Source organism: Ambystoma mexicanum, chromosome 2p (genome assembly GCF_040938575.1).
Source record: "Ambystoma mexicanum isolate Mex_15411 chromosome 2p, UKY_AmexF1_1, whole genome shotgun sequence".
Taxonomy (NCBI): domain Eukaryota; kingdom Metazoa; phylum Chordata; class Amphibia; order Caudata; family Ambystomatidae; genus Ambystoma; species Ambystoma mexicanum.
In genome coordinates, this window is record NC_090923.1 from 904,398,085 (window position 1) to 904,422,313 (window position 24,229).

General features: G+C 43.7%; 1 protein-coding gene across 2 annotated transcripts in view; it reads left to right on the forward strand.

Annotated features, from left to right (window-relative positions):
- LOC138566892 (titin homolog) overlaps positions 1-24,229 on the forward strand; it is a 635,448-nt gene that overhangs the window by 344,952 nt on the left and 266,267 nt on the right. For both annotated transcript variants that reach the window (XM_069644618.1, XM_069644619.1), the window contains exon 10: positions 14,207-14,273. In XM_069644618.1, coding sequence (XP_069500719.1) covers positions 14,207-14,273 — 67 coding nt within the window. The remainder of the gene's footprint in view (positions 1-14,206; positions 14,274-24,229) is intronic.

The window sequence follows — 24,229 nt, forward strand, 5'->3', positions numbered from 1 at the left end:
TACCCTTTTGGTCTGGTCATCTTCCCCTTTGGCTATGGAAAGGACTCCTTTTAGATTCTGCCCTAAGTGTAGGGTCAGATATCCTTGGAAGGATGAACACAAGACAACGCCTGTCTTCCCCTAGAGCACGACAAAAAGCGTTGTGCGGCCTGCAAACTCCTTCGGCCAAAGACCCTCAAGGAGCACTGTGTAAAGCGGTGGTCTGCGGACGGTATGTCGCGAGTGGAACCCCTTTCCCCCACCGCCACACCCGCTGAGAGTGATGGGGGCCCCTCAGATGACCAAACATCCGTTGCGGATCTTATAGACCTCGAGGCGGACACTTCTAGGTCCACCACGCCCGTCCCGACCCTTTAAGGCCTGACTCTGATCTCGCTTCAGGGACAACACCCGACGACAGGGGCGTACAAACACATCACACTAAGCAGACAACCCCTACACCGTTTTCGACGTCTTTGTCGAAAAAGGTGAAAGCGCCAACAGGGCCGCCGAAAATTTCGACTATTTCCTCGGATCGCTCAGATCCAAAGCCTTCCCGCATCCGCAGCAGCGTCTTGTGACTGGGCTATCAAAATCAAGTAAGGGCGCTACTCCAAAAACCTCACACGTCGAAGCGCAGAAATCCAGAGCTGCGACTGTCCCGAAGGCCGCGGTAGGCCCAAAAACTACGACTAGGCCTCTAGTCGAAAAACCGACTGCTAGGCCCTACCAATAGACCATCGGAGCAACTATCTCATGCCGATTCAGTGACTATCGAAGACAGCATCGAGAGAATTACGGCGGCGATGGGTCTTAACCAGGTTCCGCATAAAATCATGGGACAAATTAAAATGCTGCTTATCCATTGGTAATGACCGCTATGCCCCTTTCCACATAACTCTTTGATTTTACTTAAGACAAGGACGTTTTTGTTTTAGTGTTTAAAATACCTGCCATTCATGTGAAAGGGGCTTGTTTGGGGGCTTTAAATTCATCCCACATGTTATACTTTTTAAGAAAGAATCCTTTAATTATCCAGTCCTTCCCTATTCTATTGCATGAGTTCACTCCAAGGGAGAAGAGGGACCCTAGTGGTCTAGGTGCCAGCTGTAGGCAGGGTGAGATAGGGTTCTGTTGCAGGCAAAAGTCAGTTCCTGTGGAAAACTGTTCAAACAAGTAAGAAGTTCACTGAGTTTGGGTCCAAGGACTTCTGAGGAGACACCGTAGGGGGATTCCAGCAGTGGGCCCGGGTGAACTGGATGAGAGGACTCCCAATCACAAGAACACCCCAAAGCTTTACAGAACTCACAGGCTTAAGGTAAGTAACTACCCCCGCCAACACAGTACCTTAGCATGTAAGAAGAGTTGCAGCCGGGGAGACTTCAGGATCTGCAGCCAAAAACCTGGTTTATGCATTCCTTTGTCATGAAGACTGAGGACTGGGATTTTGCAGCAAGGATCAATGGAGAAGGCTGCAGACAAGAGTTTCTTCGCAGCTGGATGTGGCTCTGTGGTTTTGGTGCCCTTTTCAGGAGCAAGAAGAAGACTGAATATCGCTGGTTGGTTTTATTTTATGTATTTACATAGCGCCAAAGCCTGCGGGCATCGGGACACGTTACATATAGACAAGGACGACAGAGTGACAGGACAACATAAAAAGATGCCTCTAAAGTGGCAGTGCATTAGTGAAGGAGATCGGAGAGTGAACTCCGTGGGTTATTTATAAAGTAGGGTTTTAAGTTTCTTTCTGAATGTTAAGTAGTTAGATTCTACTCTCAGGTGGACTGGCATCTCTTTTCATCTGGTGATTGCTTTAGAAGAGAATGCTCTGCCTAGCCCATTGACTCTTTTTGATGAGCTGACATTAAGGAGTCCTTGGGCTCTAGGCCTAAAGGAGCCTCTTGGTCCGTACAAGACAAATTGCTTTTTTAAATATGAGGAGGCATCCCCAAATAGGCAGTGATGGACGAGAGTCAGTGATTTGAACGTGATACGGTACTCTATGGCTAGCCAATGTAGGTATTTTCTGTCACCAGTGATGTGCTCTCTCCTGGATTTTCCCGTGATGGTCCTTACAGCATTGTTTTGGATACTCTGACAATGCTTGATGCATTTGCTATTTGCTCCTAACATCGGAGATTTAACCTAGTCAAGCCGTGAAAGTATGGTGGCTCTGGCAATGGTTGCACTATTCTGTTGACTCCACAGTGGCCTAATTTGGTTTCTCGTCACTTGCAAGGTCTGGCACTCTCATGGAGTTTTTCGGGCTTGATTCACCTCTCTGGAGGTCCCATAGGATGCCACTGTGCACAGCACAATGGCGAGGTTGCAGGGTATTGAGGTATTGCAGCCCCGCAAGGTCGCAGCATGGCGTGGGATGGCTCAAAATGCAGGTCTTCAGTCTAGTGGATCTCACCATGCTCTGGGTCCGGATCATCCTTTTTGGGATCCCCAGGTCGATTGGAAGGGTTACACAGCAGGCTCTCCGGTCAGGAATTACAGTGCAACTTCTGCATGGTCTCCCTGCATTTTACACAGGCAGGGTGAAAGACAAAGGGCTGCAGAGTTTTGGAATATTGGGCTGCTTCCTCGCTTCCTTCCTTTCCAGACACTCTGGAACCTGGACGGGGAATCCACAGGATTCCCGCCGAAGACAAAAACTGCCACTGAGGTCGTTCCTGCCTAGAATGGCAGCAGAAGACCTCAAACAGCAAGCACACACGAAATGACGAAAAACGGAGCCCACCATTTTAGCACAATGGTGGCCCTGCTGTGCATTACTGAGGTTGAATTAACAGCCTGAAAGTAATGAAGACTAAAAAGTAATAAAAGTAGTTGCACTGCCACTAGCCATTCAAGGAAACTTGCAATTGTGACAGTGTTAACAGGTAAGTAAGGGGATACATTGTATCCCCCCAGCACTCCACATAAGGTGGGGTGTGCTGGCTCACTATATAAAATGTAAAGGGGTATGAAAATCCCTCTTTACTACTTGGGAACTGTAGTTCACCCAAGTACATGAAAGAGAAATTAACGGCAGCCCATAGGGGCAACTAAGTCCAAACATATTGGGAAACTATAACTTCAACCATACACTATGGGGAGGCATAAAAAGGTCACCCTCAATAAGAGTAAAATACACAGTGAGAGGGGAAAAAGATCCCCCTTCAACTAGCGACAAAGTAAAATAGATACCTAGTCCAAGCAAAAGGTTTTGGGGTTTGACAAGTCAGGAGGATTTATCATTGATAAGAAAATCTTACTGAACACTGACCATCCCAAACTGTGAATCCCTCCTCTTCCACGTAGCCTTAGACCACCAAACTAACCTTTCATTCCTACTCATCTACAGACCACCTACATATGACCCTCCTTTAACTGACACATTTATGGAGGCCATCCCCACCATCATCATAAAATATGACCACATGGTCCTGCTAGGAGAATTCATCATCTGGTTTTGAGGAAGAAAATGCCAATTCTCCCAAATCACTAACAAATTAACTGCCAACAATGCAGTTACAGAAACTGGTAATGGGAGCTACCCACAAGGCAATGCACGCCCTAAATGCAGTCTTTTGCTAAGAAATCTGGTTACAACTGTACCCCAATGCAGATTCTAAGAAGCAACCACCTCAATATACCCTTTGTGATCCACCCACCAACGCGAATACAAGTTAGCCTCCCAAAAAAGCCTCCAATTCAGAAGAGAAACTGGGAATCCATAAACACTGTGGACCTAAATACCAGACGGGAATCCACTGAAACATGAATCGCCCTCTTGGATTCGTCCAACACTGAAGAAAGAACTGGGAAAATAAAAATGGATCACTGAAACATTAAATGATACCGCACCGGCAAACCTATTTACCCCCTTGCTAAAGAAAATGGTGAGATGGTTCACACCTAACCTCGGAGCACTGAAATAAATGTACAGGAAACTGGATCAAGAATGGAGGTGTTAAGGATAATCCTCAGAAATGTGCTAATTCCTCTCTACCTTAGAGACCCCAGCACCTTTGCTGGATTTAAGGACTTTAATTTTTTACCTGGAGAGAGTGAGACCCTTTTTTCCCACTCAATCGTGTATTTTTGCTATGACTTGAGCACTGATTCTTTTGGTTGTGGAGTCTGACAAACTCCATAGGCATCATCTTTTACATTGTACCACACAGCACCTTCAGTGCAATGCCACAGGGAAGTCTTTCAGATTTCCCAAAGGTTTAAATATCTTCTGTTGGATAAACTACTGTTTCCAAGAGCAGTGAAGTGAAATTGACTTTACTAGCATTGTAACTTTTTAGACCCAGCACACACTATCTTACAGTAGGGTGCTGGAGGGGTTTCTTAGTATTCCCTTTGTCTAGTTTTGCATGTAACATTTTTTATGTTACCCTTTCTACAGTTAATGGCTGGTGGCAGTGGTTTACTTTTACTACCATTGTGTGTTTTTACTGTGGGCCCCGGTCTTCTTTTTTCGCCATTTCTTTATGGAAAGGTCCTTCTTGAGATTTACTCTGCACACCAAACCAGGTTTGGTCTCTTTGTTCATTTTGTCTTTGGCGGGATTCACGAGTGAAGCCCGCCTCTGGCACCTATATTTCTGGCAGGGACAGGAAGTGAGGGAGGGGCCTGAAACTCCCTGTACTTAATCCCTTTGTTACAGGAATGCACCCAAAGGCGATTGTCTGGCTGGCTGTCCGGCAAAGACAACCACCCTGCTGTGTGATTGACAGCTAGGCTGGAATGAATGGGAGAAACCTGCGTAAAAGGCAAGGCTTTTTTGCTTGGAAGGCAGAGTCGACCACTGAACGAAGGAATCCGAAGATGATCTTGGAAGAGAGGCCTGCTGAACTCCTGGACCGTTGGTTTGCCCGGTGAAGCCCTGCTGCTGTGCTGAAGCTCCAAATTTGCCTCGACTAGAGAAGCCCTGCAAGGACAACTTCTCCCTTTTTGAGTTGGTGGGACCAATCAACTCCAAAGTAAGCCTGTCTGGATATCCTCTCAAAGCTGGTTGCATTTCTACTGCAGTTGCTGCTGGAACCGAAGAGCCAGGGAGAGGGACACCAGATTGTGTGCCTTGCTTTTAAGTTGGACCGAGCGCTAGAAAGATCCTCCGGACTTCTTGATGCAGGACTGGCAAACCTGAGGCACCTCAACAGAGTGCTGGACCACAGATGCAAGGAAAGTCTGAAGTGGTATCCGAGAACCGAAGTTTTGCTATTTACTGTCAGACGCGAGGAGCTGAAACACTGAAAGACCGCTGAATTGAAGTTTGCCCATTGCTGTCGCTGACCATCCAATTGCAGAGCAGGAGTCCCCGATGTCCCCCCTCTTGTCCCACAACTGTGGCCCAGGAACAGCAGGATCTGCATAGCTGCACAGGAACAGAAGCCAGCTGGAACAATTTCTTCTAACAAGAGGTACTGTGAAGTCTATGGGAACTTATCTCCTTGTTGTGTAGCCTTACTTGCTCTCAGTTGAGACTTGTCTTGGTTACCTTGCAGAGATGCTAAAGTTGTGCCCTTCGCAAGCCTCCCAGCTTGTGGCCTTTCAAGTGTTCTATTTTCTACAAACATTGTGCAACACTTTTTACCTACCTGGAAAGAAGATCTTCAGCTCCCCTTGACATTGTGCAATTAACATTGGCTGTCCTGGCTCCCCTCCTCTTTACCTTTGACTTTGTGCTTTGGAAGGTGTTTAAAAGTGCTTGCCTGTTTGAGTTATTTGTTAACCTTTGTTTTATTCCTCTATTCTATCTTTTTCACCTAACTCAGTATTGCTCTAAACGTACCAGTGATAAATCGATGTCTACAGTGTCCTAGCTATTTAAGTCACCTGAGGGTGTAGGAAGTGTCTGTGTGTCCTCTTAGTTGGAGGAAATTGAGTGTGTTTTGAAGAATATTTAAGTGTTACATATTTTGCTCCCTTTCTGAAGAAGGCTTATATAACTGACTGTGAAATTAATTATTGTTGTATCAAGAAACCTTGAGCGTAAGTGTTTGGATAACTATATTGTAAAACTTTGTGTCACAACCTTACTGCTCACATTGACCGCTCTTGAGGTAAGTCTGGCTGCTTGACCACCCTACCAACCTGTGTAGTTCAGACTTGTACCAAAGGTTGTGTCCCTATTGCCAGGAGGTCAAGGTTATTGTAGTGCACCCAAAGGGTACTGCATACAAGCTTGCCTAACAGCCCGGGCAAATAAGCCACCAAACTTCCACCATTGCCTGAATACAGGCTTGAGCGTCTCATGCAGCTGACCTGCATCCAGGCAATCACTAAACCCTCTTCCCCTGCTGGATTTATTCCTCCTTCCCTCCCTGTGCTCGTAGGCATCTATTCCCTATATTATTTTTTCTTCTCCTTGCTCATTTTGTTTCCTCCTGAAGACTAAGGTCATTATATGGAAATGGCTACCCTTTAAAGGTGCTACAGCGCCCATTAACAAGAAATCCTTCGAATGGAAAAAAATCACATGACCACAGTTGGAAGTTGATATTGTTCAGTTTATCTTGAGAACGTTGCCCTTTGGTGATAACACGTGTTTCGACGTATCCAACGTCTTTTTCAAATCAGGGCTACAAAATTCATAAATAATAAATTATAAATTGATTTACAAGTCAAATAATTTGATAAACAAGAATATGCAAATTAAATGATCAACAAATTGAAATGAATTGGCCATTGATGTAAAACACAACAATTACAAGTCATTGTAAATTCAGTCATAGTACAAACAGCAAAATAGAAAAATAAATTAATGAATAAATGGCCATGTTCAGGAGGGGGAGAGGGGTAGGAGGTTTGTGGGAATTAGAGAAAAAACACAAAGAAAAAAACATGTTTATAAAGAGGTAAGTATGGTTCATGTGTCAATCGGGTATAAGTAACTCTAAACATATACAAATAATGATTCAATATCTTACCTATTGTTAACCATAAATGTGCATGTAGTGGTCAGCTTACTTGTGCGGTCATGGGATAATCCCTGCTCCCTAGGGGAAAAATACCCATCTACAGTCAATACTTTGAAAATTTCTTAAATATATCTTGAAAAGGTTGTAATGCAGAAACTCTTTATGTCATCTCTGAAAAATTCCAATGTTAACTCCCATGTCAATTTTTGTCAATGGGTACTAATACAATTAACAGAGGGTGGGGGTGTCACCATCTTTAATTCAAAACACGGGAAGCGACGCTAATCTTTGTATTGTTCTACAATTGGTTAACCGTGATCCCATATTGAAGTTCACTCGCCTTCCTGTTCATGTGCGTGGGATTTCGGTTCAAGTATAAATCAAACCGTAATTTAAAACAATACTGTTTCGTCAAATGCAGAAGGTTTATGTGGGCAAAGAACACGAGGGTCCGCATGTTTACATTACACATAATGTGCTTGAGGGGGCTGCTCTTGCTGTCAGACTCACCTAAGTTATTCTGTTGTTTCTTTCCGTCCGCGTTCCGGCGTGTCCGCCCTGACCATGTGTGTTGTATAAAACAGTTTCTAGGCAACCTCAGTCCTACTACTGTTTATAGCTTTGGGTGCCATCTTTTGGGCTAACTTCCTAGTTTCCCAATGTTGCTTACGTGCTCTCGTTCTTTCTAATGCCGATTGTCAGTGTTTCATATTTACACGCCATCTTGCAGGCTGGATTGGCTGTGTACTAATATCCCTTACTGAAAATTGTTCCCTATTCCTGTCGATTGATCTAAAATGCCAAAACGAAGTATGGAAATGTAGATGCTCCGGATTTAAAGAGCCTTTTTAGTAAAAAATGTACAATATATTATATCATGTGAAAAACACGTACTCATATGGTCGTCGACCTAGCTTATTAAACCTATTCGTCGGTATGCGGGAAATATGATACATTAATCAATGGTTAATAAAATAATAATAAAAATAAATAAAAATAAAAATAAGACTTCTTATGTATTCATATTCACATGCAGTGCTATCGAGCAATTGTAAATCTGACTTCCACTAATGTTAATAAACCATAACGTCCCTTAACCTTGTGAATATCCTGTTTATTATAAATAAGTGAAAATGTCCTAATGCTGTTGTATACTGAATCTCCTGGAACCTTGTGTTCCAGGTTAGAGCAATATTGGTAATTATAAAAAAGAGTACATTTCATTGTCTGAATTCAGACCTCTTTCAACTGTACGAAATTTACAAATCAATTTGGCTTCCTCTTGTCGCAGTTTCAGCTCTTGGTTCCCTCCTCTTGGTCCCAAGACCACTCTCTTGAGTCCGGCAAATTTTAAAGTTTTTTTGGTGTCACATTGGTGTTCCTTTTGCCAATGTTGGGCCAACGGTGAGTTTGTATTCGGATTTCCAATGGATGAAAAATGTTCTCTGATCCTTGTTCTTAGTTCTCTAATGGTGCTCCCTATGTAGATCTTATTGCATTCACAAATGATGGTATAAACAACATATTTGGTTCGGCAATTGATATGTTCAACAATGCTAAGGTTGGTGCCATGTTGGTCTTCAAAGCTTGTCAAATTATCCATCACATGTTTACACATCGTGCATGTCCCACATTTCCTAAATCCCTTTGTTTGTTTCGGTAACCAAACGGAGGTGCCCTCTGATCTAAGTTCTGGAAGTAGAGATGGGCTCAGTATATTCCTGATGGTTCTCGCCCGTTTGTAGATAATCAATGGGTCATTTTTAATATAGTTCCTAACATGTGGATCCAAATGTAAGAGATGCCAATGTTTTCTGAGGATACTTCTCAAAATCCCATTATTTTTGCAGAATGTTGTGATGAAGCTGACTTCTTCCTTTCTGGTATTGATTTTGGGTTTCGTAATTAGAGTCTCTCTCCTATTCAGTACTTTGGCTTGTATCTGTGCCTTCAAAATAGTCTTGGAGCCATATCCCCTAACCTTGAATCTTCTTGACAGCAGGTGGCATTCTTGTTCAAATACCTCTTGTTCCGAACAGTTTCGACGGGCCCTGATGTATTCACCACTTGGAATATTCTTGATAACCGAGTTCTGATGGCAGCTAGTTGCGAATAAAGTTGAGTTGGCCTCTGTTTCCTTCCTGTAAGTTTTGGTCATCAATTGATCTTTTCTCACATAAATGTTCAGATCTAAAAAATCTATTGATGATTTACTGAAATGTCCAGTGAATTCTATCCCCATCTGATTGTTGTTGGCTCTGTTCATGAATTCTTCCAAGTCGACAGATTCTCCTTGCCATATTAATAGTACATCATCTATTTATCGAACCCACAGGATCACATGTTCTTGATATGCTACATCGTTGTAGATATGCTTGTCCTCGTACATTGCCATGGTCAGATTGGCGAGGGCAGGGGCAAATTTCACTCCCATCGCCACCCCTCTTGTTTGTCGGTAGAATTCCCCGTTGAAGATGAATACATTATTTTGCAAAGTCAAAAGCACCATTTCCTTGAGCATATTGACCGATTGGAATTTGGATGCGGTCTGTGTGGAAAATGTATAGTCTATTGTTTCAATTGCCGTTTCATGTTTGATTGATGTGTACAATGACTTCACGTCCCACGTGGCTAGGACGTAATTAGGTTCCCATTTAATCAGAGCTAATTTGTTGATTACAGAGGTTGTATCCCTCAAATATGCTTTCGTTTGGTTTGTGAATTTTAGGTAAGAAACACTAATAAGAAAAAGAGCTACAGAAATGGCTTTAAACATGATTTTGACAACTTGACCAAAGCAGAAAGAACAGCACTTTTGGACCTCAAACGAAATCAAAACTTGACTATCAAATCGGCGGAAAAAGGAGGAAAAATTGTGGTTATGAACCGGCAAGATTATGTAACAATGGCTATGAACCACCTTAACACTCCCTCATGTTACAACAAACTTGAGAGAAATCCTAAACAGGACATTTGTACAGAACTAAGGGAGGCTATCACGAATTGGTATAGGCAAGGCCTAATAACAGACGAAGAAAAAGATTTCCTAGATATGCAACAACCAACTTTACCAACAATATATTTCTTACCTAAAATTCACAAGACTTTTGAGAGAATACCAGAAGGAAGACCGATTTTAAGTGGAATTAACTGGGCAACCATGAATATGGCAGAATTTATTGACAGCATACTTAGCCCGCTGGTAAACCAAACGAAAGCATATTTGAGGGATACAACCTCTGTAATCAACAAATTAGCTCTGATTAAATGGGAACCTAATTACGTCCTAGCCACGTGGGACGTGAAGTCATTGTACACATCAATCAAACATGAAACGGCAATTGAAACAATAGACTATACATTTTCCACACAGACCGCATCCAAATTCCAATCGGTCAATATGCTCAAGGAAATGGTGCTTTTGATTTTGCAAAATAATGTATTCATCTTCAACGGGGAATTCTACCGACAAACAAGAGGGGTGGCGATGGGAGTGAAATTTGCCCCTGCCCTCGCCAATCTGACCATGGCAATGTACGAGGACAAGCATATCTACAACGATGTAGCATATCAAGAACATGTGATCCTGTGGGTTCGATATATAGATGATGTACTATTAATATGGCAAGGAGAATCTGTCGACTTGGAAGAATTCATGAACAGAGCCAACAACAATCAGATGGGGATAGAATTCACTGGACATTTCAGTAAATCATCAATAGATTTTTTAGATCTGAACATTTATGTGAGAAAAGATCAATTGATGACCAAAACTTACAGGAAGGAAACGGAGGCCAACTCAACTTTATTCGCAACTAGCTGCCATCAGAACTCGGTTATCAAGAATATTCCAAGTGGTGAATACATCAGGGCCCGTCGAAACTGTTCGGAACAAGAGGTATTTGAACAAGAATGCCACCTGCTGTCAAGAAGATTCAAGGTTAGGGGATATGGCTCCAAGACTATTTTGAAGGCACAGATACAAGCCAAAGTACTGAATAGGAGAGAGACTCTAATTACGAAACCCAAAATCAATACCAGAAAGGAAGAAGTCAGCTTCATCACAACATTCTGCAAAAATAATGGGATTTTGAGAAGTATCCTCAGAAAACATTGGCATCTCTTACATTTGGATCCACATGTTAGGAACTATATTAAAAATGACCCATTGATTATCTACAAACGGGCGAGAACCATCAAGAATATACTGAGCCCATCTCTACTTCCAGAACTTAGATCAGAGGGCACCTCCGTTTGGTTACCGAAACAAACAAAGGGATTTAGGAAATGTGGGACATGCACGATGTGTAAACATGCGATGGATAATTTGACAAGCTTTGAAGACCAACATGGCACCAACCTTAACATTGTTGAACATATCAATTGCCGAACCAAATATGTTGTTTATACCATCATTTGTGAATGCAATAAGATCTACATAGGGAGCACCATTAGAGAACTAAGAACAAGGATCAGAGAACATTTTTCATCCATTGGAAATCCGAATACAAACTCACCGTTGGCCCAACATTGGCAAAAGGAACACCAATGTGACACCAAAAAAACTTTAAAATTTGCCGGACTCAAGAGAGTGGTCTTGGGACCAAGAGGAGGGAACCAAGAGCTGAAACTGCGACAAGAGGAAGCCAAATTGATTTGTAAATTTCGTACAGTTGAAAGAGGTCTGAATTCAGACAATGAAATGTACTCTTTTTTATAATTACCAATATTGCTCTAACCTGGAACACAAGGTTCCAGGAGATTCAGTATACAACAGCATTAAGACATTTTCACTTATTTATAATAAACAGGATATTCACAAGGTTAAGGGACGTTATGGTTTATTAACATTAGTGGAAGTCAGATTTACAATTGCTCGATAGCACTGCATGTGAATATGAATACATAAGAAGTCTTATTTTTATTTTTATTTATTTTTATTTTTATTATTATTTTATTAACCATTGATTAATGTATCATATTTCCCGCATACCGACGAATAGGTTTAATAAGCTAGGTCGACGACCATATGAGTACGTGTTTTTCACATGATATAATATATTGTACATTTTTTACTAAAAAGGCTCTTTAAATCCGGAGCATCTACATTTCCATACTTCGTTTTGGCATTTTAGATCAATCGACAGGAATAGGGAACAATTTTCAGTAAGGGATATTAGTACACAGCCAATCCAGCCTGCAAGATGGCGTGTAAATATGAAACACTGACAATCGGCATTAGAAAGAACGAGAGCACGTAAGCAACATTGGGAAACTAGGAAGTTAGCCCAAAAGATGGCACCCAAAGCTAGAAACAGTAGTAGGACTGAGGTTGCCTAGAAACTGTTTTATACAACACACATTGTCAGGGCGGACACGCCGGAACGCGGACGGAAAGAAACAACAGAATAATTTAGGTGAGTCTGACAGCAAGAGCAGCCCCCTCAAGCACATGATGTGTAATGTAAACATGCGGACCCTCGTGGTCTTTGCCCACATAAACCTTCTGCATTTGACGAAACAGTATTGTTTTAAATTACGGTTTGATTTATACTTGAACCGAAATCCCACGCACATGAACAGGAAGGCGAGTGAACTTCAATATGGGATCACGGTTAACCAATTGTAGAACAATACAAAGATTAGCGTCGCTTCCCGTGTTTTGAATTAAAGATGGTGACACCCCCACCCTCTGTTAATTGTATTAGTACCCATTGACAAAAATTGACATGGGAGTTAACATTGGAATTTTTCAGAGATGACATAAAGAGTTTCTGCATTACAACCTTTTCAAGATATATTTAAGAAATTTTCAAAGTATTGACTGTAGATGGGTATTTTTCCCCTAGGGAGCAGGGATTATCCCATGACCGCACAAGTAAGCTGACCACTACATGCACATTTATGGTTAACAATAGGTAAGATATTGAATCATTATTTGTATATGTTTAGAGTTACTTATACCCGATTGACACATGAACCATACTTACCTCTTTATAAACATGTTTTTTTCTTTGTGTTTTTTCTCTAATTCCCACAAACCTCCTACCCCTCTCCCCCTCCTGAACATGGCCATTTATTCATTAATTTATTTTTCTATTTTGCTGTTTGTACTATGACTGAATTTACAATGACTTGTAATTGTTGTGTTTTACATCAATGGCCAATTCATTTCAATTTGTTGATCATTTAATTTGCATATTCTTGTTTATCAAATTATTTGACTTGTAAATCAATTTATCATTTATTATTTATGAATTTTGTAGCCCTGATTTGAAAAAGACGTTGGATACGTCGAAACACGTGTTATCACCAAAGGGCAACGTTCTCAAGATAAACTGAACAATATCAACTTCCAACTGTGGTCATGTGATTTTTTTCCATTCGAAGGACTTCTTGTTAATGGGCGCTGTAGCACCTTTAAAGGGTAACCATTTCCATTTTTGCTTTTTACCTATGGAGTAGAGGAATCCAAGACTCCTGGGTTACCCTAGCTCCATGCAACCTCTCAAATTAAGTACCACATAACAGGGCGCAGAGTTCTAAGTGAGAAGCACCTCAAACAGATTCCTCACTCTATTTAAGGTCATTATATGCCTGCTTGTCCTAGTACACTACTCCATGTACAAGCCTAGGTGCTCTGAAACTACCACAGTGATGATTGGACACAGTATAAATGCATATTCGTAAAACTTAAATAGTCAGGTACTCGCAGGCTCTGAGAACATGTATTTCAGGGTAATTTTACAATGAAACGAGACATTCAAAGCATTCTTGGGAACTTGCAGTTTCAAAATGTTGTCCAGGCCCAGTAGGAAAGCATTTGATGTCAGATACACACTCCTGCATCAGTCCACAGGCAGTCTGCATCACTCCATCAATGACAACCGTTCAGTGGTCGAAGTGTACGAAAAGAAGTAGTGGAACTATGTTCCCTACTGGCCTGCAACGCTCCTTACAGACTCGTCACCGCCCTCCCATGCACAATAAAAAAAAAAAACACTTGCACCTGCTCTTTAAGGAAACGTCCTGTGCAGCGCAATGAAAGTGCAAGTTTCAACTTCTTCCTACACTTTTATTTTAAAACTAAACCGTTCCGGAACGGTTTCTTTTTAGTATAGGAACGGTGAAACTTAATTTAAAGAAGAAGACCACTGCAACCGTTTAAACTTAAAATACATGATTTGTTCCAAGAAATGTCTTCTTTGTGAGTGTCCTCAACTTTTGCTGAATGCACGCAAATTCTGCCAGAATTTCACAAACATTGCCTAATGTTTACTTACCCTGTTATCCTTGTATTTCAGGTTCTCCAAAAAGAAATGTGTGCCTTGGATTTAAAGCTAAAACCATCAACGCTGGGCAATTCTCAGGGTAAGTAGCCTGGATATGCCTGAGCACACTGACGAGCGTGCACAGCGCTCCAAGATCTAAGTTACCTCTGAGTAAAATCTCTTTCCAGTCAGCAGTCCCCCTTGGCCCCCATACAGTGCAATCCCACACCCACAGCCTAGCCATGCCTTCAAGGCGGAACTCGTTAGCGAGCAACCACACAGAATAACCGTACCCTGGGCTTACCTCCCCGCAACACAAAGACCACACGCCCTAACCAAACCTATTTAGAATCGACTGGCACTCAGAGAACGTGTTCTTCCAATCTGCACACATCAAAGATTTCCGGTTAGCGTCTTGCCTCCCCTTTTACCCCATTAACTCCATCCCCTCTCTTGCCAGATCTAGCATGAAAAAAGCCACGCAAATGCAAGATCTCACACTATACATAGTGGCCAAAGTGGGAGGGGAACTAAAGGTCGTTTCTCTACTTTTTGGGGAAAACTGCCATCATTCCATGGATGTACTTTGGTAGTTACCAGCTGTAGAAGCTGTGACTCACCTGTCACCTCTGGCACTGCATTTGCGACCCCTGGTCCAGGATTGCAGAGGCAGTGTCGAAAATAAAGCAGGTTCTTAGAACCCGCTTTAATTTCGGAAATTACCCTGAGAAGTGTGACATTCTCGAATGTGCTATATTTGCAAAGGTGTATCTGTAGGTTAGTGTTCGTTTGTATAGGCCAGTCAAACTCGATGGCCCAGAGCTTCTAAATTAGAGTCCACTTGATTGTTTTGTGTCTAAGGCCTATAATTTTGTGCAAAATTCCCCATGTTTTGACATTGCTGTGGCTAGATTTTCACCTATCTAGATAGAAATATGGCGTAATACCAACTGTTTTATGTATAGTGCACCTATCATTGTGGAGATCATAGCTTGCTGAAAATGCAAAACAGTATGCAGTGTCATCAATTGTGCAGTTACATTTATTTTCTTTTTATTTATTTATTGTTTGGCTGTATAAAACAACCTTTCAATAATTACAAAAAATGAATAAAAACATATCATAAACATATTACAAATCAATTCATCAGTATATAACAACATCTCACAATTGATAAAAACCAATGTATGTACAACTTAATAGCAGCATTTTTTTTATCACCTTCCCCTCATAAAACCATTCACAATTACTTTGGGTATAATTCATTTAAAAAACCTGTTGTTGCTAATCTAATTGACATTCTCTTTGCACCAAAGATCAGTAGCCATAATTCTTCCAAATCGGTTATCATTTGCGCTTTAAAACAATGAAAATAATATTTACGACGTATAGCATATAATGCAGGATAGTAAGCGATGACATGTTTCAAGGTTTCTGTGTTATCAGGCTCCTTACAAAATCGACAGATATTCTCACTGACATCTATTAGTTTTCGCCTAAATAGTATATCCTTTGTATGCCACAGATTTAAACGAAAACGAATATAGTAATCTCGAAATTTTGGAGATGGATATTTTAAGATATAAGATTCTGTAACTCTAAATTTTTTGTGGGCAAACTGGGCAGTGTTCCAGTCTTTAGAGTAGGAGCATTTTTCCAAAGTATATATCCAATCTTGCCAATACAGTTTAATTTTGGCTTTCGTCAGATTGTGGATTAAAGTATCTAAGGAGATGTCCGCATCATAGCTGTATTTAACCAGCGTTTAGGGTATTGATGATCTGAATATAGTAAATATTTGCCTAAGATACAGGATATGTCTACACATTGTAGTGACGGAATACATTTCCTCAACAGAGCTATCAATTTCCATGCAATAGTACTGTATAACGATAGCAGCCCTAATTCAAAACAAATCATTGCAATGGGGACACAGGTAGGCAAGTTAAAAATTGAGCGCCAGTATTTGCCCTCCAATCAATCCCACACTAAGCGGGGCAACATCGACGCAGCTTCAGACCCATACAAAATAATGGGTTTGACTTTCATGGAATAAAATGATATTATATGAATGCATGTAAACTTTCCAAACTTATATAATATAACCTTAGATTGGGAGATTAGGGTTTGCAGTTTCAATTCAAGTTCTTTTTGAAACACTTTATCATTGTTACCCTGGCTAATCATAATACCTAAGTATCTATATATTGAGGCTGAGAGAATTTGCTCCTTTTTTATATACCACTTGAATTGAGAGTATTTTGTCATTTTAAGATTTTGGCACATCATAATTTGTGTTTTCGTTAAGTTAATGGTCATAGCATTTTCTACGGTATACTCCGATAACCCGTTAATCAAGCGTTGCAAACCTGCTGGAGTTTTTGACAATAAAACAAGATCGTCTGCATAAAGGATCCATGGTATCTGTTCTTGATCTAGTTTGGGGGCGTCAGAGTTAACATTCTGGAATTTCTGGCTGAATTTCTGGCTGCAGTGTCTCTGGAAGGACAGGATTTGAGGGAGGGCCCCGAAACTCCCCTGTCTTGTCTCGAAGAATGCCTGAATGCAACTAGTCCTGATTGGCTGGCAGGCTGACTGGCTGTCCCTTTAGAACAGCCACCCTGCTGTGTGATTTGACCGCCTAGGCTGTGCATGAATGGGAGAAATGTGATTAAAAGGTGAGGGTTTTGGGACTACAGGCCACTGGGAGCAACACCAGAAGAAGAAACCATGAACAAAGCTTGCGGCAACCTCCTGGATCTTTGAATTGCCCGGTGAAGCCCTCTGCTGTGCTGACCTCCTTTTTCACCTCGACAGAGAAGCTCCGGACGGAACGACTTCTCCCCTTGGGTTAGTGGGACCAACTAACCCCAAGACTAACTTAACTAACCCAGCCCTAAAATCAAAGGAGCCTTGATCAATGCTAGATCCTTAGTAGCACATGCTATAGAAATAGCAGACTTGATCCTCAAAGACGACCTAGACTTCCTGGCTATCACCGAGACCTGGTTACACCCTGCAGCAGGCCCTATAATCATGCTAGCAGTCCCAGATAAGTACACCATCCTGAGGCAAGATCGCCCTAATTCCAGAGGAGGGGGTGTCGCTATTATACATAAACTCAGCCTACCCATGTGACTTGCTACACCCAACACTGTCCAATCCTGCGAAAACCTGTCAGTCAAAGTCCCACTCAACAACACCCAAACACTTACCATACACCTAATCTACCGTCCGCCAGGACCCATCAGTACCTTCGATGAAGACCTTAACGCCATCCTAACTAGTAATCTTAAAACCTCATCTCAAGTCCTCACCTTGGGGGACTTCAACCTTGGCTACAACGACCCAGCATACCCTATATCTAATTCTATTGCCACCACCCTTGCTGAACTAGGCTTCGCGCAAAGAAGCATGGCCCCCACTCACTCAAAAGGTAGAATACTTGATTGGGTGGCCGATTACAACTGTGTAGCAAACATCACCAATATCTCACCGTTAATCTGGTCCGACCATCACCTAGTCTCGTTCTGGCTAACTACCGATAGACCGACACCCACGCCTATCACAACAGCCCCACCTATTCTCACCAGAAACAAGAAAAACATTACGGCAGAAAGACTCATCCCGTACCTTCTCCCCATTCTTGATTCACTTCCGGACAACACAGACCCAGAGATCCTAGTTGAGGAATATAATAAAGCCATGGCCACAGCACTGGACCTCATCGCCCCTCTCAAACTCAGACCCAGCAAACAGAAATCACACCTCAACAAATGGTATACACCATTCCTCAAAAATTTGAGGCAACAAAAGAGAAATTGCGAGACTACATGTAAAAAATGTCCCTCAGCTGCTAACAAATTCAATCTTTCTAAAATAACTGCACTCTACAAAAAAGAAATATACATGGCCAAACAAACCTCCTTTGACTCTCGCATATCATCTGCCAAGTCCAATATGAAAGAACTCTTTTCCATTCTCAAAGAAGTTGAAACCCCCATACTACCCCTTGACACCTGCACCAAAGATAAAAACTGGTGCTCAGAAATTCAGAATGCCCTGGCCAATAAGATCAAGACCCTCCAAACTAAAATCTCTAGCAAAAAAGCGACCTTAAAAGACTTGCCCCCCTCCAGAAGACCTGACAAGTGCGTAACCACAGACCCCACCCGTTTCAAATTTTCAAAAGTCAATACTCTTGACGTAGAAAAAATTATCTTGTCCTTGAAACCCTCCAACTGCCAGGGAGACCTCTGCCCAGCACAGCTTATCAAAGACGCTGCTCGCGATCTTTCACCCTTCATTACGAAACTGATCAACGCCTCTTTCACCACTGGCTCCATCCCCACGAATCTAAAACAATCCTGGGTAATTCCATTACTAAAAAAACCTACTCTTGACCCAGCCATACCTACCAATTACCGACCTATAACAACTGTTCCCTTTTTACTAAAAATCCTAGACAAGGTCGCCTACGCTCAAATACAGAGGCACCTGGAAGAACACCACCTCCTAGGATCCAGACAATCAGGATTCCGCCCTCAACATGGGACTGAGACTGCACTCATCGACCTGAAAGCTCAGATTGACACACTTAGGGACAAAGGACAAGTTGCCTTGCTCCTCCTCCTTGACCTTTCTGCTGCTTTCGATCTGGTCGACCACTCTGTCCTATGCTCACATCTCCACACAGCAGCACACTTCTCGCCTGAGGCCATCTCTTGGATCACCTCATTCCTCAACAGTAGAACTATGAGGGTCTTCTCGCCCACAGCTGCAGCAGATCCCATACCCATCACTTGTGGTGTACCACAGGGCTCCTGCGTCTCCCCTACACTGTACAACATATTTACCAAGCCCCTTTTCGATGATCTGGATCATCTTGGTATCACCTACACTAATTATGCAGATGATACTCAGATCCTCCTTCCGCTTTCTGGAGATTATGGAAAGGATTTGGCCTTGCTAAATAGGGTGTACATCATCATCCAGGCATGGATGGCCACTCACGGACTATGCCTGAATGATGAGAAAACAGAGCTTATAATCATGGGCACAACACACAGTCTAAGGAAACTTAGCCCGGCCTACAACTCTTTCAAGATAGATGGGAACAACATTAAAGTTGGACAGGAGGTTAAAACGCTGGGTTTCTACTTAGACTCTAACCTCTCCTTCAAAAGACAACTGAGTTCACTGGCATCCTCATCTGCATACACGTGCAAACTTATCCGCTCAGCTAAACCATTTCTGTCAGATACCAGCTGTCTTACAATCGCCAGAGCCCTTATACTATCCCGCCTTGACTACTGCAATGCCCTTTACCTAGGATCCTCCAAGGCTACCACTAGCAAGATACAAACTCTCCAGAATAACGCCCTGAGGGCAGCCCTAGGGATCCCCAGAAGAGAGCATATATCAGGACTCAGTCAACAGAACAATTGGCTCTCCACCAGAGATAAAATTCTCCTAAAAACGGCTTCACTCACCTACAAATCCCTCAACAATGCCGCCCCGATCTACCTGATTAACAGGTTCCATAGACAAGTTTCCGCGAGACCCCTCAGAACGGCTCACAAAGACTGCCTCTCTGTCCCAAATTACAAACTCGCCACCATAGGAGGTAACAGCTTCCCGGTAAAAGCAGCCAAACTCTGGAACTCTTTGCCCCCTAACCTTAGAGCAGACATGCCCTACCTGAATTTCCGCTCTAAGGTCATCTCTTGGCTGAAACTGAAGGACCTCCCAGACATTTAAATGCCAAGGTTTTTCCTCATGTGATCCGTACTAGTATGCATGCCACCTCTATTGTGTATATATTGTATATATTGCTTGTATATATTGTATATATTGCTTGCTTTCTCTGCTATTCTGTACATTCGCCCTACGCCAACTCGTACTTTTACACCTTGTAACCAAGTTTCGCATATTCTTGTACATGCTGCGCCCTGATACCCCTGGGTATAACTGCGCATTATAAATAATAAACTAAACTAAACTAAACTAACTCCATTGGACCACCATCCCCGACTTGCTGTGCTTCCCAGTGTTACGCTCACCTGGTCTCTGCAGCGGGGTTGGGGCACGGTTGCAGCCCTCCCTGAACTTGAATCACCCCCTTCAGGCCTCTCCTTCAGTAGAAAAGCTGTGAGCTGTGGTACGTGGTGATACTGCTCCTGCGTGGAGATAAGTGTGTGAGTGCGCCAATCTGTGATTGTTGTACCTCGAACCCTTCACCCCAAAGTACGGTTTCTGTGAGCATACGCCGGCCCATAAAGCTCACCTGTGAATTATGGAAGATAAGCTCTCCGTCCTGCTACTTCTGGCAGGGGCGCATCAAATGGGATCTAGTTCCTTCACTGATCCCTGATGAGGATTAGTCCAGTCCAGCTGTGACTATGCTTCTCCTTATGATTGGTAAGTCTTTCTTGAGCTCTTGTGATGCTGTTCAATCTCTTTAATGTCTTTATATGTTGCTCCTATTTATGCCCGCAATAATGTCTCTTCTGTTTTCTTCCCTTAGATGGAAATGTGGCCTCAATGCAGCTGTGAGACATGAGACGCGGACAGATGGAAGATGGCTGCTACCGCAATGGTCGACAGAAGGTAAGTGATGGTTTAAGGAAAAGCGCGAAGTATGGCAAAGCACAACCTTAAACTGACTGTTTTTTTGATATCTAACCTTGTCTTCTGTTTTTCCTTGCAGGCACTGCTGTCAACGATGGAGTGTGCCATGCTGCGGTGCCGGAAAGTGTAAAGATGAATACTTGGTTCGCAGAAGAGATGTACAGGTAGCTTCTCCCAGTTGCTAAGTATGCTGGCAGGAAGCAGGATCTTCAAAGGTAAGTCTGACCTCAGGCGACGGTGAGCGTTACGCTGGTTGCAAGTGCCGAATAACGCGAAGCGTCTGTCTTGAGGATCGGGGCAGCTTATATAGCTGAGATCGTGGGCACGCCCATTAGGGCCATCTTACCAGCCACACCCTGCCACTCCTAGAGAGTGAGCACGTGCGAAGGCCATCAATTAGCAGCCACACCCAACAATACACTTGGGGCTGCTTAATGGATGGAATGTTCAAAGTTATGTCCTAATAAATAAAAGCTTTTTGGTGTTAAATGGATGTTCTTGTTTACATTTGTTCATGAGCCTGGTGCCAAAGGTGTCAGGACCGTGTCCACCTAGGTCTCCTGTGCATGCAACCCCTACATGCCTGTGCCCCTGACTCATGACCATGACACTCAGTTGCTGCAAGAGCCCAATGGCCGGGTGTCCGTAGTCGAGTGCAATGTCTGCCATGGAATGAATCCGGCTAGAAGCTGCAAGTGTGTCCTAAGAACCCTCCAGAAGCAGGACCTCCAGAACCAGAGTCCCCTTACCAGAGTGTAGGACCAAGGGAGTGAAGGAAGTCCAACCGGTGTCCAAGATCCGCATCAGTGCTGTTTGCTGAGCGCTGAAACGATGGAGGCTCAGGAACCAGGGTCTGCATCACTGTAGTAAGACGGAATCCCGCTGGACCACACTTCTTCTAACCAGAGGTACTGTTTAGGCTTGTGTTACTCACCTTATTGCCTTTAGCCATGCTTTTCTCACTGGAGTAACTGCATTGGCTACTATTTTCAAGTTTTTAACTCCCTTCTCACTAGTTTAACATCTTGTGATTTCATATGATATGATATTCGAGGCGCAACCAGGCAAGGGAGGAGGAACAGAGGGAAGACAGACAGCGATCTTACTAGGCCAGGTGTCATTCAGATCGCACAAATGCATGGGAAGGGGGAAAAGGGAAAGTGCGTGGGGGAAGGGAGAGGGGAAGTGAAGTACATGGGATAATAGAATAAATAGGATAATAGAACGGCCAGGTGGTGGTAAGTGCAGGTAAGAGCAGACATAAGTGCTAGTAGGGGGACTGCAGGGATACAGAACAGTCCCCAGGTGCAGGGGTTGCCAGGGAGGCAGTGCAGGTGTGCAATTGGTGGGGCCTGGGCCCGAGATCAGAAAGGGTGGCCAGGTAACCAGTGCAGTTTCAACCAGGAATTCAGCAGGGGAGAGGGGGAGAAAAGGCAGAAGCAAAGAGGAAGGTTTTGAGGTGCTTCCGGAACCAGAGATGGTTCTCCTCAAGTTTCAGGGAGGCGGGAAGGCTCTTCCATAGGGAGGCCCCTGCCGAAGAGAGAGATCTACCACCAAATTATTGGTTGGAGAAGCGACTGACCCTGAGGGAGTTGGAGGCGGATGAGCTCGAGAAGGAAGATATTTGGGAAGAGGGAGTTGAAGATATTGCGGCCTCAGGCCCCAGAAGGCCTTGTGGACAATGCAGAGGGTTTTGAACTTAATCCTCGCAGCCACTGGGAGCCAGTGCAGTGATTTCAGTCCTGGAGAGATACGATCCCTGGGCTTGAGGCCAAGGACAAGTCTTGCAGTCCTGTTCTCGATAAGTTGCAGAGGGCGGAGAGTAGAGGCAGGCAGATTTAGATGGAGGCTGTTACAATAATCCAGTCTAGAGAGAACCAGGGCTCTGGAGACAGTGAGCTTCTGGGGGAAGGAGAGGAAAGGAAGAATACCTCTGAGGAGGTGTAGCTGGTAGTGTGACTTCTTAGAGATGTCAGAGATGTGAGGAGAGAAGGAGAGTGTGGAGTCAAAGATGACCCGAGGTTTTTAGCCTTGCAGGTGGGAACAGGAAAAGGGCCAAGAGAGGCCGGCCAGAGAGCTGCAGGGAAGGAGGGAGTGGGTGTGCCAATGGGTACAATCTCAGTCTTATTGGCATTAAGGCAGAGGTCATTGGCGGCACACCGCTCCAGGATAGCAGACAGAGATGAGGGAAGGAGAGGAGGAGGCAGAGGGTAGCTTGAAAGTGAGCTGGGTATCATCCGCATAGCATTGAAAATTGGGGCAAAGAGCGGCGATGCAGCGGGCTAGGAGTGCCAGGTATTGGTAGAACAGCCAGGGAGAGAGGTTAGTTCCCTGGGGGACACCACAGGTAGAGAAAAAGTTATCAGAGGAAGGACCCGAGTTGGAACTGGGAGGGTCTGTCGGAGAGAAAAGAGGTCAGCCATCCCAGAGCCTGACCAGTGATACCCGGGTTATCATGGGGACGGTTGAGCAGGATGGCATGGTTGACCGTATCGAAGGCAGAAGAGAGATCAGGCAAAATGAGGACACACTGGGTGTTGGCATCAAGGTTGGAGAGCAGGTCTTCACGGATGTTGAGGAGAACAGTTTCCATGCTTCTGGCAGCTCAAAAGCCAGACTGATGGTCATGAAGACAACCAACAGATTCAGTGTGGAGATTAAGCTGGGAGATGGCCAGTTTCTCCAGGAGTTTGCCCAGGAAGGGAGTGATGAAGATTGGGCGATAGTTAGCCAGGCAGGAGTGGTCGGCAAAGGGTTTCTTAAGAAGGGGGTGCACAAGGGAGTGCTTCAAGGGGGATGGGAAGACTCCAGTGGTGAAGGAGTGATTGCAGAAATCAGCCAGGGCAGTAGCCAGGGAGTCAATGTGGTCCTTGATAGTTTTGGAGGAACAGGGGTGAACCTGTTTCAACAAGACTTTCATAGATCGGTCTTGTCTAGAAACCTCGTCGGCAGAGAAAAGGGGAAAGGCAGAGAAGGAGGGAGGGAGGATGGCTGCAGAAGGGCCAGAGGAAGAGCAGGGGATGGAGGTAGGGAGGCGATGGGAGGAGAGTGAGGACAGGATGTCCTGAGTTTTTGAAATGAAGTGAGAAGCCAGTGCCATGCAGATGGCCTGGGAAGGTACAGGAGAGGTAGAGACTGTGGCAGGATGGCTAGTTCCTTGCAGATTTTAAAGAGTTCAGCTGAGTTGTTAGATGCAGCAGAGATGCAGGCTTGGATATGAGCTCTCTTCTTGGTGAGGACGGAGAGCCGGTATTGCCTTTGCGGCAGGCCAGTTTGTCAGAGGATGAACATAAAGCACGCCATTTCCTCTTGGCCACCCTGCACTTGCGTTGGTGATGAGATCTGAGTCATACCAGGAGTTATACTTGGCTTGGGGTTCCAGGCAGATTCTCATGACAGGGGCAAGGATATCAAGAGTATCCGATA